This window comes from Chaetodon auriga, chromosome 19, assembly GCF_051107435.1.
Source record: "Chaetodon auriga isolate fChaAug3 chromosome 19, fChaAug3.hap1, whole genome shotgun sequence".
Classification (NCBI taxonomy): Eukaryota; Metazoa; Chordata; class Actinopteri; order Chaetodontiformes; family Chaetodontidae; genus Chaetodon; species Chaetodon auriga.
In genome coordinates, this window is record NC_135092.1 from 10788998 (window position 1) to 10813030 (window position 24033).

At 42.6% G+C, this 24033-nt stretch overlaps 1 protein-coding gene across 13 annotated transcripts in view; it reads right to left on the reverse strand.

The window, feature by feature from the left end:
* LOC143338335 (RIMS-binding protein 2-like) overlaps nt 1-23357 on the reverse strand; it is a 66149-nt gene extending 42792 nt beyond the window's left edge. For 7 of the 13 annotated variants that reach the window (XM_076758673.1, XM_076758672.1, XM_076758669.1 and 4 more), the window contains exons 1-4: nt 23062-23357; nt 22234-22379; nt 20668-20811; nt 13563-13706 (exon numbers count right to left, since the gene is read on the reverse strand). In XM_076758673.1, the coding sequence (XP_076614788.1) occupies nt 13563-13706; nt 20668-20805 (282 nt within the window). In that variant the 5' untranslated portion in view covers nt 20806-20811; nt 22234-22379; nt 23062-23357. Of the gene's footprint in view, nt 1-7126; nt 9787-13562; nt 13707-20667; nt 20812-21536; nt 21961-22233; nt 22502-23061 lie in introns of those variants that run through there. The other 6 variants (XM_076758664.1, XM_076758665.1, XM_076758666.1 and 3 more) reach the window with 6 other exon arrangements.
* Nucleotides 23358-24033: the final 676 nt, after the last annotated feature.

The window sequence follows — 24033 nt, forward strand, 5'->3', positions numbered from 1 at the left end:
TAGTAACAAGGCAGAGCTGATGTTCATATGTCAAACAACTCAGAGTTTTAGGCACACGCCCGAGGTGAAATACCAAACAGCTATTTTCTCATGCAGGGGCTAGTTTGCCCAAATTTGCAACATGAAACGATTTCCTCTCCCATTAATTATGAGACTTTTCACTAAAATCAAAGCATGTGGGAAGCCCGTAGGACTCCACATTCATCTGCAATTTGCAAGAAACAGTCATCTGTGAAACGTGAGGCAGTCACCATTTGTGATCAGCATATAAGCAGAGCTTGCAAATCACTTTGGAGAAATGTGCACCTGTGCTGCAGTGTGCTTTAGTTTCATGCCTTTGTTAGACACAGGCAGTGGAGAGGTGACAGGAGACAAGGGAGAGAGAGATGAAACTAGAATCAGGTGCAACTGTTTTCTGTCATTGTACGATGTACACCACAAAGAATTCTGAAGATGTCACATTGGGTACTTGCAACTTCCTATTTACTGACATTTTACAGGCTAAACAGTTAACTGATTAATCACAAAAAACAATAGACAGATTGAGCCATAATGGGCATAGTTTTTAGTTGCAGCCTTAAGGCATCTGTAGACTACAGAGTGATAACAACTATCTTACAAGTTCAGTGCTTGTCACACTATGCAGGCTGGGTCTCACGCAGTCTTTATCACAATCTGTGTCAGACTGTATGATGTGAGTTTTGAGGCACGTCAGATGGTGCAATGAATGCCTGGTGAATTGTATCACTGCAATGTAAATGTGCCACTCTCGTGTTTTGGAAATACAGCAACAAGATGAACAAGGATTGTCCATAGTGCACTTTTATGTATCCAAAAAGTCTGCTTTTAACAGTATAGTAGCGTTACGCTAGTTCACCAGTGTATTTTCCATTTCAGGGCCTATTCTGATTGGTTAGTTTGAGGATGTGGCTTGTAGCAGCTGTGAAACTGGTGGATTTTGGTATTTAATTTAAGGTCAATGAAGCTGTAAATCGGCAGACGTTGCACTTGTCTGACGAATTCATTTAAGATCTCCATTTTTGCTTGACCAAAAATTTCACCATGTTTCCTTCGTTATTGTGAAGCATCATCTGGGACGGACCAATGTATGTAAAGGGGCGCTCAACGTCGGTGGCAGTGGCACTCAGCATTTCCCCAGCTACGAATTTGACATCTGATTGCAGATGTGAACTGCAATGTATCCTAATGGATCTAATTCCAATCTGAAAGGTGTCTGAACAGGGTCAGGGAGAAAGAGGCAGCCTGTGTGCGCATATCAACTTCGACTGTGAACTATACGTGATGTGTAGAGGTACTCCAGCTGTATTGTATATGTGGGGGCCCTCTAGGGAAAACACTGGCGTCTCTTCAGAATACACATGCCCCACGGGGAATATTAGCACATGGGAGTATGCATATTGATGTGTGTGTGTGCTGTATGCACATACTGTGGGAGCCGGCAGTGAGAGTGAAATAGGGCTCCCATGACGTGGGCAGCAAAGCTTCCAGTCACATTGATGACATAACACATTTGATGTGAACAGGACCTATTGTTCCCTCAGGCCACACGGAGAATATCAGAGGGCTGGAAAATAAGTTCTGAGGAAGATCAGTGTAATGCTAATGAGGAGCCCAAGAGCTGGTTAGGGATTACATGTGCTTCGATGGGCCTTCGTACTCGCATAATGCTTGAATGGACCTTCATGCTCAGAATACACAAGTGCACACACACACACACATACCCACAAACACACACATGCACAAACCTCCACATAAACAATCAAGCACATGCAAATCAACACCCATCCAGGGATGCACACGCTTCCTCACACACGTGTCTTTATGTGTATATACAGGCGCGCGCACACACACAATAAATACACGGTCACATGACCCCAATCTGCAGCAAAACATACTGCATGAGTGCTAAATAATTTACATCTGACCTCATTGCACAGTTGCAAAAATGTACAGTATGCTTGAAATACACTGACAAAGCCTTAGCAGAGGTTTCCCTACAACCGGTATCAACGGGGGTTTACGATCTAGATCTGTACGTTAAAAAAAAATAAGAACCCTAAACAGAATCCTACTGCATGTATATCCCATTACAAAAGGGCATATAGGGACAACTAGGGTACTCCTGCAATGGTAAACAGCGCAGTGCATTTTAAACTGATCAGCAGATGCTTCAAAATGCTGCAGACCATCTTCTAACAAAGACAACAAAGTCCTGGGAGAACATTACGCAAGTGCTGGCATGTTTCCATTGGCGGCCAGTAGAGTTTAGAATTCATTATAATATTTTTTGTTTTATTTATCAGGCTCTGAAGTCCCCGAGTACATTTCTTAATTGACTTAAAGTCTGTCAGGTCGACTAACAAGTGTCTACTGGATATTCCCAGAGCTCTGGATAAACTGAAGATTGAGCATTTGCTAAACGTTTCCGCTCTCAGTATCACAGTAGATCAACATTAGTCCAACATGTTCCTTCGTTCTTTTAACGAATGTACTGCCATCTAATGTTATTTCTATTTTAACAATTCTGTTTCTCTTGCATTTCTTACTATCATGCCTGTTTGATATCTTGCACTACATACTTTCATTGTGAAGCACTTTGTAACTTTTGTACTATATAAATAAATCATTGCTTCCTTTATGTATTTGCTTACTCTTTGCTCCACATTATAGTGCACAGTCTACCAGATGGTCCCTCTTTTGAGTGGAGCAACGCAGATGCAGTGCAACGTGGGAAAAAAAGGAATTGGGATTGCTACCATGACCGGATCGCTAGCCTTTGACCAAAACATGCGAAGCACCATTTTAATCTCTCTTTGACTTACATCTAGTCAAGCTCACAGATGTCTGGAGAGTGTCCCTTCAAAAAAACAAACTAAGAAAAAAAACAGATAATGAGACACTGGATTTTAAAAACATTCACAGAGGAGAAACAGTACATCTGGTTCACGTCATCTTGGCACGATAAAGGTTCTCCCAGCTGTAATTATACTGTATATAATAACATATCAATTTGTATCTATTGTTTGTGTTTCAGTGATACAAATATGGAGAATTCTATAATGGCTCCTGTAACACTGCACAGCAGATGCATGTGACCGAGTTCAAGGTCTCAAGTGAGAGGGACTCAGTGGCACAGAGCAATAGGTGACAGTTACAGGAGCACGGGTCCTGTCATGTCATCTGTATCCGAACAGACTGCTCTGTCTGACATTGTGTACTCCTCTCTCCCTGCTTCCCTCCATCTCATTGCCCTTGGTGTTCAGTCCACCAAAGGCCTCTGTCCTATGTTTAAGCATTCAAGCCCTTCCAGACATCAAACCACTGGGGACTGAAAGAAGGAGAGTAGAATGGAAGGGCTGAGTGAGGGCAAATGTTGAGAAAGACAGGGGCACACGACAGGCGCAATTTAGGTAAGAGAACGTAATCAAGAAGTTATTTAGAGGAAAGGAGAGTGAGAGAAAAGTGTGATCACGAGAGCGAGAGGGGCCCGAGGAGGAAAAAAAAAAAACACAGGTGACAGCGGGAGACAATTAGTTCTGTGGAATTAACAGGCCTTTTATCAGCGTGATCTTTTGCTAAAGGGCTCACCTAGCCTGGCAGCTCTGTGGTGAAATGACGTTTTTGAAAGGGCACTTTGGTCCGCTACACTGTCCTACACATGTGCCAAGACTATCAACGGCATCGCATAACTTGGTTGAGGGTCATAGAGGCTTTTAGTGACGTCATCCAGGGGACTCTGTACATTTGTCCTTAACTGATATTGAATTGATGTCGATGGTGGATGAAGAAGAAACACACATAAAACTACACCTTTTTTATATGCACTGAGTAAAAATCAACCACTCCATCTGCACCCAATTACTTCATGAGATGGGGAATCATTTGAAAAGGAGCACCTGCATGACACAGTAACTACAATAACTACCCCGATTATATTTTTTAAACTGTATTTGTACTTAGACATCTATCAGACGACTCTTTACTACCAACGTTCCCTCTCTCCTTCCACTCACTTTGCTTCTTTGCCCCACCCTCCTCTTTTCGCTTTTTTCCCTCTGCAGTGCTCTGTGTCTTTCCTTTAATATAACTTCTGTGTATCTTGAAAAGATGCCAGGAAATGTGCAGAGGAAATGTTCCTTTATTGTTTCCCTCTCTGCTTTCCCCGTTGGCTAAATGACATCAACAGTTATGGCGTGTATGCTCGCAATCAATACAGCACTCACTCATATTCAGGCATGGGTTCGCTTTTGGAGCTACACAGCTTGAGTGTACACACACACATACACACACACACACACACACACACACACACACACACACACACACACACACATGCACACAGACACACACACAACGCGGGTGGGGGTGAGGGGAGGGGATGATGGGGTTGCTATAGAAACTGCTCTCTTTCAGGTATGGAGTGTCAGCATGATAAAAAGTAGCAATGAAGTATCACATCTAACATATCTGATGCCCTTTGAATTGTCTGGATGTAGGTACTGCAAACAAAACTGTCTTATTTGTTTTCTATTTAAACCTGCAGATGAATGAACAGATAATATACCAAAGGAGCGCACGAGTGTGCACACTACGATACATAATATACATAATACCCACATGTACAACACACAGCACAGAAACGACTCGATATGATGTGGCGAAGCTTTCCAGTACAGCAAGTGTAAGCACGCATGGACGCCCTCTGTTAATAATACAATGAAAATGTGGGGGAGTGTATATGAAGGCGTGTAATCTGGGATAAATGTGCAAATGTGTGATTGTCTGTGTGCGTGTTAAGTACACAAAAGCATGCTCTCTGCCTCCACATGTTAGTGCACATACGTGTCTATCGATACGTGCTGCCACACCCCTGTGAGGCTGTTATTGCACAGCCTGTATGTCCTGAGGAACATTTGGATTAGTCAAGAAGGCTGCCTTTTGGCTGCCAGACTCACTGATAATCTCAGGAGAGGAGCAAGGAAATCAGCCATGAGACTGAAAACACAAGTTTCATTTCCCCTATCTTCTTTTCTCCCTCTCTCCTTCTCGCCCTCTGGCATCCAACTGAACGTCAGCTGGCACAGACGACCAGTCTGCCGCATGGAGATGAAGAAGTGCGAGAAGAATTGGAGGAATGGTGCAAGGGGAGTGTGATTCGGGGGTATTTAAGATTTTCTCCATCGATTCTACAATGTGATGTCTATACCTTCATGTGGTGAAAAAAAGGAAAGGGGGAGATAAAGAGGGTAGGCAGGGAGGGTGTGAGAGAGAGAAAGTTACACCACTTTTACGAAGCAAAATGCTGCAAAAAGAGACTTAAACAGAGCTGTCAGAGCACAAACTCTTTCTCTCTACTCTGCCATATTTCTCCTTTGGTCTGTCACCCGCCCACACAGCCATATATTCAAACATATGCATGGTGTAGGCATATGAGCCACGTGTATTCTAACCTACAGGATCTTGTTTTAAGCATGTATGGTAACACATCCACATCCAGCAGAGACACTGAAGCAATTGCTGAGTGGCTGGCCGTACATGGATAGCTTCGATTTCTCTCTTGTTTCAACAGCTTCCATTCTGCTCATCGAAGAGATGTCTCTCCAAATTTCACACATGCTCAGAGCACGAAACCTGAGCAATGAGACAAAACAGGATGTGTTCCTCTGTCTCCAAGCAAAGTTTTCTTTTGCTGCAAAAGTTTTCCAATGGTGACCAAAACTTTAGCCTTGGCCAGCTGTTTTAGTTGTGTAACCTTAGGCACACGTTTTACTTGCTTGTACCCAATCCAAACCAAAATAAATCTTCATTGGTCCCAGCACTCAAAGCTCTTTACAGGCTGTAAGGCTTTGCAGCTCTCAACACCTGGCTGACACACAAGTGTTCCCACGAAAAATCCTACACACAGGAAGAGATGTGTGTTGCATTTGCAGAAGCAGCAACAATATGGTTTAGGAACAAGTATAAATACATGGCAGCAACAAGGGATGGAAGGACCCAAATAACCTGACGCTTGATACTGAACATGTGACATTGGTGCATTTCTTATCTAAAAGGAAAAGGTGTTGTGTGTAATATTTATTTTACCCTCATTGAAATAAATTGGGCTGCCAAAATATTAGAGACACCTGTTAGTATAACACAATACAATTCAACAGGCACTGCAGCTTCCAAAGGGGCCATAAAGTGAACATGCAGGTAGGAACTGAAGGGTGGTTGTATTAAACTGCATTAGTCGTAGCTACTGCAGGTGCGCCTAACAAACTGGGAGTGTATGGAGTACACACAAACACTTTCAGGAAGAGACTTTGGCTCATGAGGGTAAATAAACGGGTGGAAAGCCGGTGCCAATCAGCCAGGAGTGGGTTAATATTCACCACCAACACCTGGCAACCCCTCAGCAGGCAGGAACCAGGAAAGGCTCAAGTTACCGAGGCCGATAACGTCAAAGCTCACACACATGCACACCCACACCCACACACACAAAATCAATTTGTTTGACAAAGCACCACACGTTTGTCTCTCTGCCAGTGTCCAAGTGATCATGTGAACATGTGTCTACATATGCTGTTTCACAAACAACACTCGCATGTGCACACGTACCGTGGACAGATTATAGTCATCATTTGACAGCAGTCAAAAGGTAGTGCAGTAAAAAAAAAAAAAAAATCCATGCACACACACACATTCTCACATGGACATACTAACCTTTCCAAGCCACAAGCACACCATTAGACCCATACACGGAAACCCCACCCCCCCCATCCCTCAACACACACGGCACACACCCACACATCTCCAAACAGGTGGCTCTGCTACAGTCAAGAAAGAGAGGAGCTGGATGTTGCTTTTTCCTCATTCCCAGTCCCAGAGAAGACAAAATGTACAGATCCTCCTCTCCTTTCTCACTTCTCTATGGACGTCTGTCTCCTCCTGCAGCAGCTGCACAGACAGGTTTTCCCCAGCTGCTTGGCTATGCTAACCCTGTGCACTATATATAGGATCTCAGCAGAGCTAAATCAAACACAAACACTCTCGGGCCAATGATGCAGAGACAAACAGCAGCAGTAAAGAGGGAGCAGAGTGGTGATAAAGGATTATTATTTACCGTGTGTGTTGGCTAGCACAGGAGCATCTTGACTGAGGTGACGCTTACTCCTTCTTCTTTCCTTGCTCTGATCTCCTCCCTTCTTGCCTGCTCTCTCTGGGTGGGGAATTGTCAAACGGCTGCAGCAGCAGCAGCAGCAGCATCAGTAGCAGCTCCGGGGCCTGCGTGTCTCTCTCTCCTCCTCTCTTTCCTCCGCCCCCTCTCCACACACTCTCTCTTTCCTATTCTCCCTTTCCTCTCACTCTCTCCCCACCCCCGAAGACCCTCCTCCTTAACACCCTTCCTCCATCATTTTCTCCTTTTCTCTTCTGCTCTCTCTCTCTCTCTCTTTCTCTCTCACTCTCTCTCTCTTCCTCTGCTCAATTTCCCCCTTTCTCTCTCACGCTGTACGCGTGTGCAGCGAGCTGCAGAAATCCACTCTGTTGAATTAATCAGCCAGCTCCACTGCTACAACCATCAGCTACATCAGAAGCTACTGTTAGGAGAGGAGGTATCATTGGCAATAGGGAGCAGACATCTTGGAGTCTGGGATACAAATAAGGATGGTTTACTGGAAAGCTGCCCTTTACAACCACAGTCTGGACCCTCCTGCCTGCCTGTCTGCCAAATTGAGTGAAATGACAGCAGCCTGCATGATGCTGGCTGCTGCCGGATAGTCACTCCCTCCTCTCCTCTGCTTCCCAATTCATGTCTTAAGCCATGACACTAATTGAACTGGGTTGTGATTGATGCCACTTTCGCCATCCTATAATAAACAGGCTATAGCTGTGGCTGGTAAGGTTTGTATTAATCACTGTGAAAAGGCCTGGCATTGGATTATTGAAAGAAGACACATTTGAATAATACATATAATGTTATATAGTGTATACTTGTGTGTTACTGTTAACCCTTACAGTGTATTTTACAGTAATTTGGGTCTCACAACTCCTTTAAAATAGTCCTCAGCACTTTCATTTACTTCAAAATTCATGCCAGAAAGTATACATCTGCAGTTGGAGTATGATGTTGTTTTCTTGTACATTTAATGCACTTTATAATGTACAGTTGTAGAGCTGGGGAGTGGCATGTAAATTAAGTCTATTCTATTCCAATTGGACGCATGTAAACTATTCTATATTTGTGGCATTGCAGTAGTCACAGTATACAATTTGATGAGTAAACATTCTTTTTATTCCTTTGTGTAACTGTTTTTCAGCAGAGGCGACACAAATGAAGATACTTCTATGTTACCTCATCAGATTAGAATGAAATCATTTCTCTGAAGTGGTCTGGAAACAACAAGGGCAGGAAATATTAAGAACAAGAACAAGCAGCGATAGAATGGGCTGTTTAGAAGCCTTCATAGATGTATACTATATGAAACAGTCATAATCTACATGACAAGGGTTTACAGCCATGCTTGCAGCTCTGTGAGGCTATACTTAAGCTAAATGTGAACATCAGCATGCTAACATCCTTACAATGACAATGCTAACATGCTAATATATATAGCAGGTGAAGTCTGCTGTGTTCATGTACTTAGTTTAGCATGTTAGCATGCTGAATTAGACAACGAACAGGACAGCTGAGGCTGATGAGAATGTCATTAGTTTTGCAGGTATTTGGACGTAAATCAAAGTGGTGGATGGCTGTGAATCCAAATTGGCCGTCTTTCTCCACTGTGGGGTACAAACATTTTACAGCCACCTTTCAAGGGGACTACAGGGGATGAGTGCTTCCTCCTATCATCACTTCTGTAATTTTACTCCACTTTTGTAGGGTAATAGCAGCCCTGCAGGGATATCCCAATTTTATTGAGGTGCTTTTACGTAAAGTTTACTGAAAGCACAACCCAAACACATTTTTTTGTGTTAAGTTCTACATATATCAAAGGCGTGGGTAAATCTGATCCCCATGCGACCAATTATTCCATTTTCGGTCTGTTCCGACTCTAATCCTCACAGTTTCACAGCTTTTAGCCTTTAACTACAACACAGAACACACTTGCTATCACACTGCCTACACTGCCTTGTCACAATGAGTAATTATATCATATTGACATCAGCTTATGTGTGGGGGCTCATGCGTGTCCCTGCATGTGTATGTGCGAGAGTGAGTGTGGGTATACCACAGTTAGCCCCTAAAATGATTTAATCCAGTTAAGGGGATTTTCAATTAATCCAGGAGGGCCCTACATTTTGACAGTACCATATTTTTAGCACATTTTCCTTCTGATGCAACAGAATTTATTTCCCCCTCCACTTTTAAGGCTAATATGATTCTGTACTCCCACAAGATGGACCGCAAATTTGTTTCGGACACCGTCAGTAAATGCTATGAAATCACATCAATGCTGCACATTTATGTAACTGCCTGTATCTCTCAAATGAACCCAATTCTGCCAGTATTCACATTTTTTTCCTGCAATTTCTATAGCCAGCTCCAACTCAGAGAAGGATTAAAGCAGTAGTTGCCCAGGAAACAGCACTGTGAGGTACATTATTAATTGTGGTTATGTGCATTGTGAACAATTATTAATCTGTGTACACTGACTTAACAAGGTTATAATGAGTAGCTGGTAGTGAAAATTAATCTTAAATTGTGGTAAAACAACAGATCGCAGCCTTTCAGGATCATAAAGAAACTACAGCGGATCAGACTGTAGCAGCTTGTGATTGTAGCTGTAATTTTGGATGTTTGAGTAGTTTAAGATGTGCAAGAATAAACATGGAAAACTCAGTGCTATCGTTTCAATAAGATCCACTCACTACCAGGAAGAAAATACAACTCTTTCAAAATTTGTGTCTGGAATGAACCTCTCAGAAAATGTCTGAAATGTGATTATGGGTCGGCATGGTCCTCCGTAATATACATCAGATCGGCTTAAATTACAGCAGGCATGAAGCTGCACAGGCCACACCAATGGCCTTAGTCAACCCCTCTGCCTGGGTGTGGGCACTAAGGAGGTTAGGACAGGAAGTGGGAGGGGGAAGAGAAGACTGATGGAGATGGACGAGAGGACAAGTGAATAAGCAGAGTCGAGAGAGGGGAAAGACTTGGGATTTATGGGAGAGAGAGAGGTGAGATAACAGAAGAGATGTGAGGGAAGAAAGGGAGCAGAGAGAAATCTACAAGTACAAAGCAGGAAGGGAGAGAGAGCTACAACTTGAAAGGCGAGGATCGCGTGAGCAGCGAGGGCAGCCGAGCAAGCTCTCCTGTTAGCAAGCTAATCTGCTAACATGTTGGCACTGCTGGCTGCGTGGGCAAAAGCACAGTTAACTGTGGGTTTGACAGTGTTGTCTTAAGAGTTTTTATTAGAAAAAAATAGAGCTTTACTGAATGTCATCTTTTACATTTTACCTAAACTAAATACAGGTGAAAGAAATAAATGTAGACGTTGATTAACAAGGTTTACTGAGTGTTTTCCTGACAGTTGTCTTTGGAGCATCTTCACTGTGTTACGGTCAAAGGTCAAACCGACGAGCTAACTAGGCTAGCTAACTAGCGGTCCTTTGAGTTTTCCCTCGTGGGAATAGAGTAAGATTCTTCTTCTAAAAGGTAAAGCTTATCGTGCACTGCTTCAGCTCTTAGTAGTTTTACTTGAATAACAAAACAAGGACTGGAAAGGGAAATGGACTACCAAAAAGAGGATAATATAATTATAAAGAGACAGCTTGAGCCATCTGAAAGCACACAGACTGAGATAAACCCAATTAAGAGAAGAATAGAAACTTCAGCCTAAACACACCCTGTCTAATATCAGTTGTTCAAACAGCCTTGTGAGTCAAAACAATGTGAATTTTCTGAATATCCTGTGGGTAATGATACTATTACTCCAGCTGATTTGTTTTACTTTACACTGGACTACTATTAACTCTGGTTTGTCTGTCCATCTTTGATTAGAGGGAGTGAAAATGGAGATTACTGGGTCAGCCGAGATAACACGGCTATTAAGGATTATTGATTAGACGTTGTTCCCCTTTACACTGGGACAGCCCATATCATCATGAGGACGATCATCAGAGTGGGCCAGCTGCTAGCAGTACACGATCGTTGCCATAGGGATGGTGTCCAGCAGGGAGACAGCTGTGGCCTTTTAGCAGCAGACACACAGCATACAGAAGGTCATTCCTCACCTAAGGTACCTTTCTCCGACTGTCCATCACAGATTGTTTCCAGGCAACCGGTCTGAAGCTCTTTGTATTTTTTTCCTAGGAGGCAGTCCACCTTCTCAGTATTTTTTTTCTTGCCATTTAGGTTGTAAAATAACAAATGGATTGGAAGAAAAGACGGAGATATGAGAGTCAAGCTGAAGTGCCTCACAAAATATATTCAAGAAGGATTACATATAACAGTGCAAGGTGGTGAATTTCAGGCATTTAGCTGACTGCCTGATCTAGCAGCCTTATCTAACTACACAACAGGGGAATGGTTTCCCTGATCTGGGTGCGGTCACTCTTTCCCCAAAGAGGCAGATCAACAGTCAGCCTTAGTCCAGCCTTCAACTAGCCCCTCGACTTGACCCTGCTGCTAATGAAATGGGCATGCAAACTGTCTCACCACGCTTACGGTGACAAATCTTGGGAGGCTGCCACCAGCAGATACTCTGCCACACTGTCTCTGTTTGGATGATAACCATGTACAATCAACCAGAATATGCCTGTAGCAATAGGCAATATCTTATTTTTCTGGCCACTGCAGGCAGTGGAAACAAGCACAACACTGATGTTATCATAGTAACTTTGAGGATGGTTGCGGCTGCGAGTCCATTTGGATGCATTTAGAAATAATTAAATTTCATGCACCCATTATCACCCCGTGCAACAGAGAAAGAAGGCTGCTATGTAATACTGCTAATATGTGACCAAATATATGATTTCTTTAACAGCAACAATTGATGCAGCATGCAGTAATAACATAGAATAGAGCTGACATTAAAGAGCCTTGAAAGCTAGAAGAGCATGCTTTACTGGTGAATTCATTCATTTAAACCACAACTAACGAGTTAACTGGCTAATCAACGATCTGGTGTGCGCAAGTGCGTGTGTTTTGTACCAGATATTAATATTGTATCTTCAAGACAAGTCGAGTAAGCCCATAGTATATCTGCATGAGCAAATACGCGAGAGCAGAGGCGCTCTCATGACTGAGCTTCTCTTAGTCTGACTGATCCATAGCTGAGTCTGTCTCTGCATGAATGACCATGATGCAGTCTGTGATAGCGTAGCCTTCAGCAGTGACAGCAAAAAGACTGCCAGGCAGCCAGCTGGACTACCTCCAATAGTTTCTACCCATACATGTAAAAAACATGAACACACTCAGAAACACACTCATAATTACATAACATTATTGAGTTGCTTTCAACTGCATGTAAGCTGTGATGACAGACAGGCCAAGGTTTTGGCTGCGAAGATGGACAAAATCCCCCATCGGGCAAGCTGCCATAAATTTCACTATTCAGAAAGAAATGTGTTATTATGCTCAGATTAAAAGAAGCGAATGATGCTAATAAGGTAGCATTGTGCTGTGTTCCAAGTGAGTTCTTAGCTTAAGCAGTGAGAGTGTCCATTGGTTCCTGGGAAAGTTTGACACATGATTGCTCTTCCCAGTGGAGTGGCAGGGTTAACTGTTTATTTGCACCATATCTAGTTTTCATGTATCGAGGCGATAAATGGGAGACTGTTATTGTCTTTGTCTACACTAGGCAACAATGCTCTCAATCACTAACTAAATGAGTGCTGTGAGAAATAATTTTAGCCTGAAAGCTACACTCAACTGCAACACCGTCAATAAAACATTGGTAAACACACGCTGTTGCATGCGGGTTTCGCTCTATTTTACTGAAACTAATTCCAAGCCATTGAGGGTTATAACAGAAGCAGCCATTATGCTCTGTCAGATCCCCTGTGACAGTCTGTCCACACTCCTGCAAATGGGATTGTTGCCAAGACAACGGCTCACACACCTTGCCATCTGAGACCACCTGGGGGAGGCCTCCGAAGGACAAATTCACTAAACACACAAATGCATGCATGAACATACAGCTCAAACAATAATATGTATGACCCCGCACACACTCCCATGCACCATACACACTAAACCACGTGCCCCTCCTTATCTATTTTGCACCGCATTGCACACGCCAACATGTCTGCATAACCAAAGACCAAACAGAAGGAGTATATGTGCACAGGGCCACGCGAGTCACCCCAGTATACACAGCTGCGTCCTTGAAAAAGAAAAGCTGCAACAGGGATGAGAACACTGTGTACACAAAATGTGTACATACATACAAGTACCACAATAATAAACATCTTCATGGTTTCAGTTCCAGAGAAGAATTCATCTCAAATAATGAGTGTGTGAACAGTGCAGAGTGGCTGAGAAAGACAGAGATTGTGTGCATGTTTGTGTGAGAAAAAAGAGAAAATTGTCGTGGTAGAAATGGGAAGTTTACCAGTTTCCTGTACTGCTGTTTCTCTTGGCGAAGCGTGGCTACCTCAAGCTTCAGAGCCCGGTTTCTCTCCTCCAGCAGTCGAAAGCGGTGCACATTGCAGACTGTGTGTCCCGTAGCTTGCTGGGAAGAAACTTCATATCTTAACTGCAAAAAAAAAAATAAACAAAAAGGAAAAATGAGCAAAATTAAAGATGATGTGAAAATTTTGACCGGCTCGTGGCACCGGAGAAAACATCAGAGGAATACAAAAAGCATCAGGATTCATCATCTGGGCACCGTGGATATCAGTCCCATATTACAAAGGCAATCCATCCAACTGTAGCTAATTCAGTCTGGACCAAAGTGGTGGACCAGCCAACAGACAGAAAATAAAAATTATGCATCTGGAGGAAACAAATTACAAGATTAATATAAGTTATGAAAAAAGAACATAGGGCTACTGTCAATCTTGCTTACAGTGATGCACTCAGGCTTTAGTTCCATCCCATGGGGTCAGTCACAGGAAAAGGATTACCAAGCCTGAAAATGAAGCTGCTACTGCAACAGGTTTTGAGCCTCAGCAGGATTTGCCAGTCGGTGTTTTTCTCCTTAGAAATTTTCTTGATGGGATTGTACCCACCATGGAAATAAGGCTGCATATCTGTAATAGGCAGACTGGAAGCCTCTCTTGAGGTCTGTGAATAGTTTCCTGTATTGCTCAGTTAGTTTTCCTTCATACCACACATCAATTTGTACAAATTTGATGGCACTTTATGAAGTTCACAGTTGTCTTGTTTTGGAGCAGAACTGCTCTGCTGTCAATCTTGCACTTTTCAAAATCTCCAATCACTCTGAGGCCACCAGAGGGGTTGCAGATGATAGAGCTGTTTGACTGAGGTAAGGGGGAAGCTGGATGTAAACTCTGCCTGTGCCTCAATAAATTTAACACCCTCCCAGGATGTAGGCATGCTCTTCACTCTGTTTTTTGTCGGAGGAAATAACTCTTCCTTATAAGTTAATTCTAAAAATGGATTTGATGCTCTTCTCCAGTCTACTTTAAGTAATATAGAAATGTATGAAATAGGAACATTTTGAAGAGCTACAATCTGAAATCCCAAATGGGGTGTAGTTTTCCCATTTGCCTCCAGAGAAAGCACACTTAGCCAGCCCAGCCACTCCAATATTACCACAGCTATAAAAGGAAAACATTACCACACTAGACAAAACAAACCTGCACGGCATTAATCTGAAGCCTGTTTGCTGTTCTCTTTTCGCCCCTTCTACCTCTGCTTTTTCTCCAAAAGTGAAATCACATTTTTCCATTTGGAGGAGAATTAAGGAAGAGGTGAAAATGTCAGCCGACTGCTCTCTTCCAGCACTCTTTCCTTGTAGTAACCGCTGACAGACCGACCAACAGATGGTTCTAATATCAGTTTATATAATTCTGATATATCAATTAGCATGTTACCAGAGCATTTGGTATCTTGTCAGGCACACAAAAGAACTCACACACACACGCACATACACAACAAGCAGATCCCCTGACTGCACGCCAGACTATCATCCCCCACAAAACAAACACTAAAAACAAAGTTGCAGGCAATATGTCAGTTTACACGGACAGCCAAAGCTACCAAAGCCAGTGTGATGGACCTGCCAAACAGACAGAAAGACAGCCAGATCCACCTGCTAATACAGCAGACCTGCCAAGCAGACAAGCCTACAGATAGACCCACCAGTGTAATATGGTGGACTTTCCAAGAACAGAGAAAGACAGACCTGCCAACCAGCACTGTGAGTTTTCCAAACAGACAGACAGACAGACTAACACGTTCAGTCAGCCGATTTAGAGTGAGATATTTGGCCATATGGAGATTCATGTGAGAACTGATTTATGAGAAAAAAAAATGAATGTGCACTCAAAAAAATCAAATAAGGTAATCACTTTGATAACCTGACATGTGGTCAGAAAAGAGAAGAAAAAAATATTGGATGACAAGGACACTGGTTCAGCACCTCACACATTTCAAATCATTTTATTCCATCCAAAATAAGAAAATTCCCAAAGGAATCATTGCATCTGGTTGACAAACAGAGCAAAAATAATGGCAGACATAAGAGACATAATAAGTTCAGTCCCCAAATCAGTCAATCATGCAGACAACAGAGGCTGTGACAGGAACTAGTCCCGGGTCGGGCAGGGCCCAATTGTGCCATCCACTTGGGGAGACATCATCCTTGTACCAGGGAAGCTGCCAAAGCTGCTGTGACAGGAGCTGCGTCAGAGTCAGGAACCATGACGCACTCGTTCACTCTGAGGCCACAGGAACTACTGACAACATCTCCTGCTTAATGTGAGCCAGGAGGGGAGGAATTAAACAGGGACACGGTGAAAAGTGCAGAGAAACATTCTGGGCCATTCATTCACCCCCAGAGGTGTGTCTCACACACTTTGAGAGTGCCAACCTTTTAGTTCAGTGTGGATGAGCAAGACACTGCACCACAAGTGGCAAAATTTTGCATTCATTCATCCAGTTATTATGTTATGGAACACTGGAACATGACTGCGGATGACCGTAGGACAAAGTCCCTTAAAATATAAATACTGTAGAGGATGAATGTGTGGTAGGATGAGATAGGAACAAAGCATTCATTAGTTTAGAAGAACTGCACATTCGGCAGTCTCAGAAAGAATGGGAGCAAGAAGACCCCGCAGCAGTCACCTTGAGACTCTGAACATCAAACAAAAGACTTTCCTTTGTGTATGCGTTTAATATTGTTCTCTTCCTTTTCATATTCATCATAGTGTCTACAAGCACACACAAAAAGCAAAAAAGATGATCGTTTCCACGTGTTTGAGTGTACCCAGTGTGGCCAAGCACTTTTTAAAAAAATGCCTTGTTTCCTCTTTTTCCTCTTTTATTTCTGTCACTCTTGTAAGAGTCCATCCAAAGGAGTCGGTCACAGGTAAATGATGACTCGAGCAATAAATGAAGTTTTGACCGGAGGGGAGACAGGGCTGAGAAAACATTTAGGAAATATCAAAGCCAGCCTCATATGGAAACTGACTCTGAAGCCCTTCAGGGGCTTGCAAATGACACCATGCGAAAAATGTTTGAGGTAATCTCTACTCAACAGCATATTCCCGCTCAGTCTGACCAAGTAATGCGGGCATGCAGCACTCAGAGGAAGTCTACGATAATGGAAATGTGACCACATGTTGCTCAGTAAAGCTATTGACAGGAATGGTCGGGTACCTGCTATAGAAAGTGATGTCTGTTCTCCAAACTTAATAGTGACTAGATCTTGGTTCAGCTTGCTGATTTGATATTTTGATTGTGTGTGTCATTGTTGAGTTCAGTGATACACAATATAAGATGTTATGACCTCTTCACATGCTAAATTCTTTTTGTGTCAACCACAAAACAAAGGTCAAAGTTATGGAGCAGAACCCTGAGGTCAGAGGGGCTTTAACTTGGGTCAACAGGTTGGAGTCCTGAACTGCTGAGATGCATTTCACGAAGCTTTTTGAGACTGTATTTCAAAAGAAAGAAAAGAACGCAGGTGCAGCACACTGCACAAGCAGGGATTTAATGACAGGTTCATGAACAGATTCCTAGAAAAAGTAAAATACAAAGACTAGATTATGCATTCCTATCAAAGTAACAGCAGCACCAGATGCAATAAAATAAAATCCCACAAACAGGAAGAAAACACAGGGAACGTCATTTCTCTGAATTGTCTGACCTGCACAACACTGTCAACAACACCATGGGTACACTGTGAATGGATTATCCATTTAAAACTGATGAACAACTGGAGGCTGGGGTAACTGTTTACCAAGCAAAGCAGATAATGTGGGTAGCTATTAAGATGTTACAGCATATAATTATGTAATAGGGGCTTTTTACTACTTTATGCCGTGCACAGTCAGGCTTTCCTCCCCTTTTGCAATAATTAATAGCCAGAGATAGCTTTTAATTCATCATGACACCAAGAAATACTATATGTGTATCCTTTCAATGGTTCACTTAATTAAACCATCATTTTCTGGGGGTTTTATGACAGTTCTGCTTTGTTGGATGACTTATGGGTGGAGGGACACAGGAGAATGGATTAGGACAGCAGCATGTGGTGGCTGGACTTGAACCAAGGGCACTGTGGTTAAGTGGTGTGTGCTCATCCAACCGAGCCACCAGGATACCCCAAGGTAATCTTATTTTGACAGGGGGTGATTTAAATAGATTGTCATATCGCCATCTGGTGTGTGAGTGAAATAGTTGCATCAGTGCTGCCTGATGCAGTCAGCCGTGGATGGACTACTACAAACCTACCATTAAATAGATTTTCTAAAAATAAAAAAAAATAAATAAATAAAAAAAAGTCTTTTCAAGCCTATCAAGCTACTCTTGTCCGGCGTAAGTGTTGTTGTGGCTACATTTCACTTGGAGTGGGATTTAGGCAGACTGCTATAAATCTAGAGTGAACTACTCAAGAGGAAAATAATTCACTGTCATTGACAAACACTTAGTCGCTGCTCCTCCTACGGGGAATACACGTTCTCCCATGTTTCCCAAAACGCATTAAATCTGAGAATCACAGCAGCTGCAGCAGCATCCGGTGTGTCATTTATGTGTTTTCAGATTAAGAAATCAACAGTATCAAACACTGTCATAGAGGGGAGTGGGGCAGTGCAGACATGTATGTTTTTGCTGATGCAGATAATGTCCCTACCTTAAAGGCAGTACCCCCTTTGTCCCAAAATGACTCTCCTCACTTCCCGTCACATCACAAGCTGGCAGTGAAGGCGGAGATGCCACGTCCGTGTGTGTGTGCACGTGTATGCTGGTGCATGAGTGCCTGTGTGTGTGCTTGCAATGAGCGTTTCCAATCTGCAGCTTTAATGGCTCGCCTGGTCTGAGCGCCACTGTAACAGGCTGGATGTCTCACCCTATCAGTGACAGCAAAAACAGCTACAGTGGCCTGGCGCTCACACACGGACACGCACGCACTCAGTCCCACCCCTGAATCAGTTAACGCTTCCTCTCGCGCTCTCTGCTCCTTCCTCCAGTTGCGCTTTAAAATCCCCCTCCCTTCTTTTCCACTCTGTCTTCTCGTACGCAGACACGTACACGCCCTGTTCAACTGACCAACAACGTCACGCATGCAAAACAAACAGACATGCGTAACAGCTTTCATTTAAATAAATCTGTTGAGCAGTGGTGTGTAAATGATTACATCATAGATGAGCATTTCTTTGCTCTGAATACATTTCTCAAGCAGAGCAGATAATGGTCCAGCATCCCTGTCTCCTCTGTATCTTACTGTCTAACAGACAGAAGATAACAATAGCAATGATCCAAGCATCCCTCACTGATACATATATCTCATATATTTCTAGCTATAGTTCAGTCCTTTGCTTCCTTCATATTACTACTTGTAACTTCCCTCTACCATCAAATCAGATCTATGCTCTCATGTTCCTGGTCAGACCTCGTCCCTTTTGCTCTCTTCACCTCCTCTAATCCCCGATCAGAGGACTCAAATTAAATCAGTGTGGTGGTTTTCAGTGAGGCGACATCAGCAGCAGGCCCTCTGTGCATTCTGTCGATAGCCGTTCTCTGCTTTAACACTGGGACGGAGGCACAGGACAGAGGAGAGGACAGAAAGAAAGAGACACTAAGTGTGTGCGAGCGAGAGGAGAAAGCGGAGCGTACACTCTGTTCCACTCTGTTGCCTAGCAACACTTGCTAGGTTCCCGTCCTCGCCGTGGACGCATCACTCTCGTAGTGAACTGGTTTTCAGGCGTGACATGAAGCTCTGTGAGAGCAGGGTTCAGGAACAGATGGAAACTGGATTGGGCAAAAATATGCAATGACCTCTTTAAATGTGCAAATAGCTGAAGGCAATGTGTCATTTAACTACTCATACAAGCTGCTGCGTCTGGGCCACGTCCTGGCTCAGCCTCTTTCTCAACTCGCTGGATTTTTAAACACACAGCTGGAAATTTCTGCCGCTAGAGGTCCCTCAGTCAAAGCAGTCAAAAGTTTGTATCATGAATAAGCACGGGATCCCGGGGAGCCATGTTTGCTGATTTCCCTCCTCACTCCCTGACATAGTCAAGGTTAGAAAGCCTTTTTCAATCTATTGTTCCCTTTAATAAAAGAGGAATAAAACTCTGGGCGTTGGGCAGCCAATGGCATGCCAGCTGCCATCAAAGCTTCCAAAAACACAACAGCAAACAGTTGTGCATTTGTGCAGGTCAGATGAGGTGAAAGATGATTGAAAACACGGGATTTGTGGTCAAAAACACAAAACTCCCTACCTTACAAATGTTAAGGAGCTGGAATGAGATTAAATAACATTTAGCCATAACAACGGTGATCGTGCTGGAGAGCAAAAGTGGATGCTGAGGTCGCATCATAATTTTGTTGCACTTTGTCATAACATGGTTTGGAAAAATCTTAAAGGACCAGCGTGCAGGATTTGGTGGCATCTAGTGGCAAGGTTGCAGATTGTAACCGATTGACTAACCCTCACCTCATCCTCCCCTACGAAAGGCTCTCCAGTGTTCTGTTTGTCCGTTCTGGGCTACTGTAGAACATGCCGGTGCAGCATGGCAGGCTCCTTGGAAGGGGACCTGCTCCCTCTGGAGATATAAAGAGCTCATTCTAAGGTGGCGAAACCACAAATCTTCTCATTTTCAGGTGATTATACACTAATGAAAACATAATTAACAATATTATATTGCATCCCCCTAAATCCTACACTTAGGCCCTTTAAATAGACGTCTTGTTCCGTAATTGTGCTTCATAGATCAGAAGATACAGCAAAGTGACCTTCACAATAGGCAAACATTTTAAATTCTTGGGTAACGCTAACAATTAGGTGGCCATTTGAACTTTTTGCTATGTATGCAGGGCTAAATATTTGGTCACAGTTTGAGTTGTTTAATTAAAAAGATGAATTCTTCATCTTGAGTGGACCAACAATAGAGGAGGTCTGTTTCATGTTAGCAACAGGATAATCTTATCATGGCATAGTGGGAACTCTTCTAAAAAAAAGTTTTATCGTAGCTGTAGTAGCAGTCGTAGTAACAGGCCTACAGTATGTGGTACCACAGTACCTTGCCCTTGGTGTGCAGGTGGTGATGGCGTATGTTTCTGGCAGTGATCATGGCCAGCTGTCTCTGGATCCACTGTAGCTCCATCTGAGACTGCCTCAGCAGCTCCTCCACATGAACACTGGATGTGTGATCCCGCATTATCACCTGCAAAAGCCACACAAACAGAGATTACACACTTCAAACCTCACATTCTCCTCACACCTCCGTACAAGCATATGCTTACTGAAGCACACACACAAACAAAACCAAGACATACCACTGAATGGATGCATAATAAATGCACTGCAAGCATATGTATACATGGGAAAACTGCACTATTCACAAGAACTACCTTTGCATTTTGACAAGGAACCACATGTTTTCACTTAAGTGCTAGAGGTACCTTTTTTGTTTAAGAGTTTCTAGTTAGGACTTAGAGTTTAGTTCCACTACATTTCAGATTCAAGTTGGATAATTCGCCTGAATGTGAGAGTTTACAAGAGTAATATTCAATTAAAGTTTCTTTTTTTCTATCATGCGCACTTTTATTTTAGTAAACTGCAATTCATATCAATACATAATAAATCCATCGCCAAGAAAACTTTAATTTACAAATCACTGTGATTTCAAGCAAACAATGCTCAAAGTGAACATGTTCGACAGTCATTACAAAAGTATCGTGTAGAAAAGATTTTTCCAGGAAAATGTTTGTTTTATTTTCCGTTATCATCACAAATATTCCCCAAACTCAGTTGACCTTGAAGCAAACTTTAATGTAGCAAACGAAAACATGCAACTGCACTTAGAAAAACCACAAACAGAGAAGAACGCATCACGTAATGCATGCACGCAGCACTAACAAATCCAGCAAAGAGTTTCTTGGCACTTACTGTTCAATTCCTTCATCTTCTTTCAATAAAAATCACACAACTTGCTTGTTACTGTAAGTATACAATCAATCCCTGACAGCAAACACTTCCAATTTAACGCTGCTGCATCAGTATGTCTACATGCATTTGTAGGTGCTGACTGGTGTGATTGACGTGTACATGTGTCTGCCCATGTGCATGTGTGTGAGCGTGCTCAGTAAGAGAGCAAGAGAGGGCTTCACTCAGTTACATAAGAGAGGATTACAGTATCACAGCAACACAATGACGGGGGGAGCGTGGAAGAAACATCAGCTTTTATTAGTCAGTACTAAATCCCCATCTATGCTGTCCTGTTTAGTACCTTTGCGCAAAAACACACACTCACGCACAGGAATACCGTATTCACAGTAACTACCATGTAGTGATCCATGGAAGGTTAAGAAGGTTAATGCTGCTTGTACCTCAGGAGATTTGACTTATCTTTCTCCACCGCTGCATTGTAATAAATACTCCAACAGCTGATTTCAGTCAACTGTTTTTACACTAATGCACTTTTTGGTAATAAACAGGAACAACTGCAAGCTCACATTTTAAAAAAAAACATTAAACAGACCAGTTTTTGATTAGAGATACTCAAAAAAAACTGCTTTTTTGAATACTGACAACAATAAAGTGATAATAATTCATAGACAAAGAAGAAAAACAAGTGTTTTCATACTTGCTTTTTCTCAGAGGTAATGGGGGGAAAAGAACTGTAGGATCTATCAGCTCACTCTTTCCGTCTCTCGTAGAGCCTCAGCCAAATGCTCAAACAGCTTCTCCGTGCTGACTCACCTTGGACAGCTTCTATTTCCTCGCAGGGGACTGGAGGAGGAGGACAGACAAAACAACAACAAAAACAGCAACAACGACAAAAACAGAAAGCTCAGGAATCCTGTAGATTTATGAAGGAATGTACCATCCTGCCAAGCCCTCCATCAACCTGCAGTGCAAAGCATCTCTCCCACAGACTTACCAAAGTGAGAGGAGAGAGCTGTGCCTACGTCATTATCCAGGCCTGAATGGGGGTTTTCATTTGCTATCTACCTATTAATTAATGTATCATCCCATTACTGTGATTGATTTCACAATATTGCTACTTTGTTTCAGAGTCTGTCATCTCTCTCTGAGAAAGTGCATTACTATTGAGACGCCATGTAGTCATCTGAGCTTGATTCAGAGTAAAAAATTTGCACGTGAGTATTGCTTTAAGGGAAGAAAAAAGTTTGTCCTACAAAAAATCTTTTAATACGTAGTTGTGAGTGGTCCAAGCTCAGCATGTGTCCAAAGCTTTTCATGCATGCACATCGTCTGCAGGGAATGAATTTCAGCAACTGGACAAAAACTTTGCATATGCTTAAAAAATACCAAAGAAAGAATGTTTCTAATGCTGCACCTGAAAAACTGCAACACTTAATCGTTCATAAAAATCCTCACAATGCCTACAGTGCTAAATTCTTCAGTAAACTACAGTATACTGCGACGGATGTCTCTGAAAGATTATTACCAATTGCAGTGATGCTCTTTGGTCTCTTTCATCCTCTTCACAGTCATCTTCTGCTTTGCTGGCTTCTCATCTTTCTGGTTTTGGCTAACTCTGGTGCCATGTGTCCGCCTTGTAATCCTCAATATTAAGCCTTAAAAACTTAACACTCTAAAACCAAAAAGCAAAAACTGCTGGGATGCTGGGATAATGATTAGTCCAAATATGTTTTTCTCCTTCACATATCTGCAAGCACGTCACGTTCAGGACAGCTTCTCCCTCAAATGACTTGCTCTTTTCAAACTGAAGTCAGTTATGATTCAGAATTTTCTCTCATGGTGCTCTTGTACCCAAGGCTGCCTGCTGTGGGACCATATGGCCCGCTCACCAAGAGGATGAACCACAAACAGGAGATGGAAAAGAGCATTTAAGGCTAACTTCTCACCTGTTATCACAACATGAGGGGGAAAATGGCCTCACGAAAGGTACGCTGTCAATGTTCTTCAGGGCTTGGAACGTTAGCATCACCCTGATACGTTTGGGTAAGCTAACGCATAATTAATAGTGCATAAGACACAGTTTGATATGTAACAAATTAAAACACAAATTCATAGTCCATTCACACAGATGTTTTACCTTAGCCAAATTAGCTTATCTCAGATTTTCCTGTTCACATTGCATCTGGCGGGAACTTTGTTTTCCATTAGCGCGTGGAGTTTGGCGTCATTCCAAGCTTGGCTTACTTTAACCTGAGTACAGTCAACCTAAATGAAACATCTGTGTTGCCATGCAGGACCTTTAATGCTGCTTTACATTTTTCGTGGCTACTTGAGGGAAAAAAAAAAAAAAAAAAAAAAAAAGAAACTCCACAACACAGAGCCACCCAGACATGTCATCATCTTACAAAGGATAGGCTAACCTGTTAGCAAAAGTTTGCCTGCTTGCGCATGAACTGAAAGCTAACTTAGCAAATCTGTGTGTGCTTAGAGTCTTTTT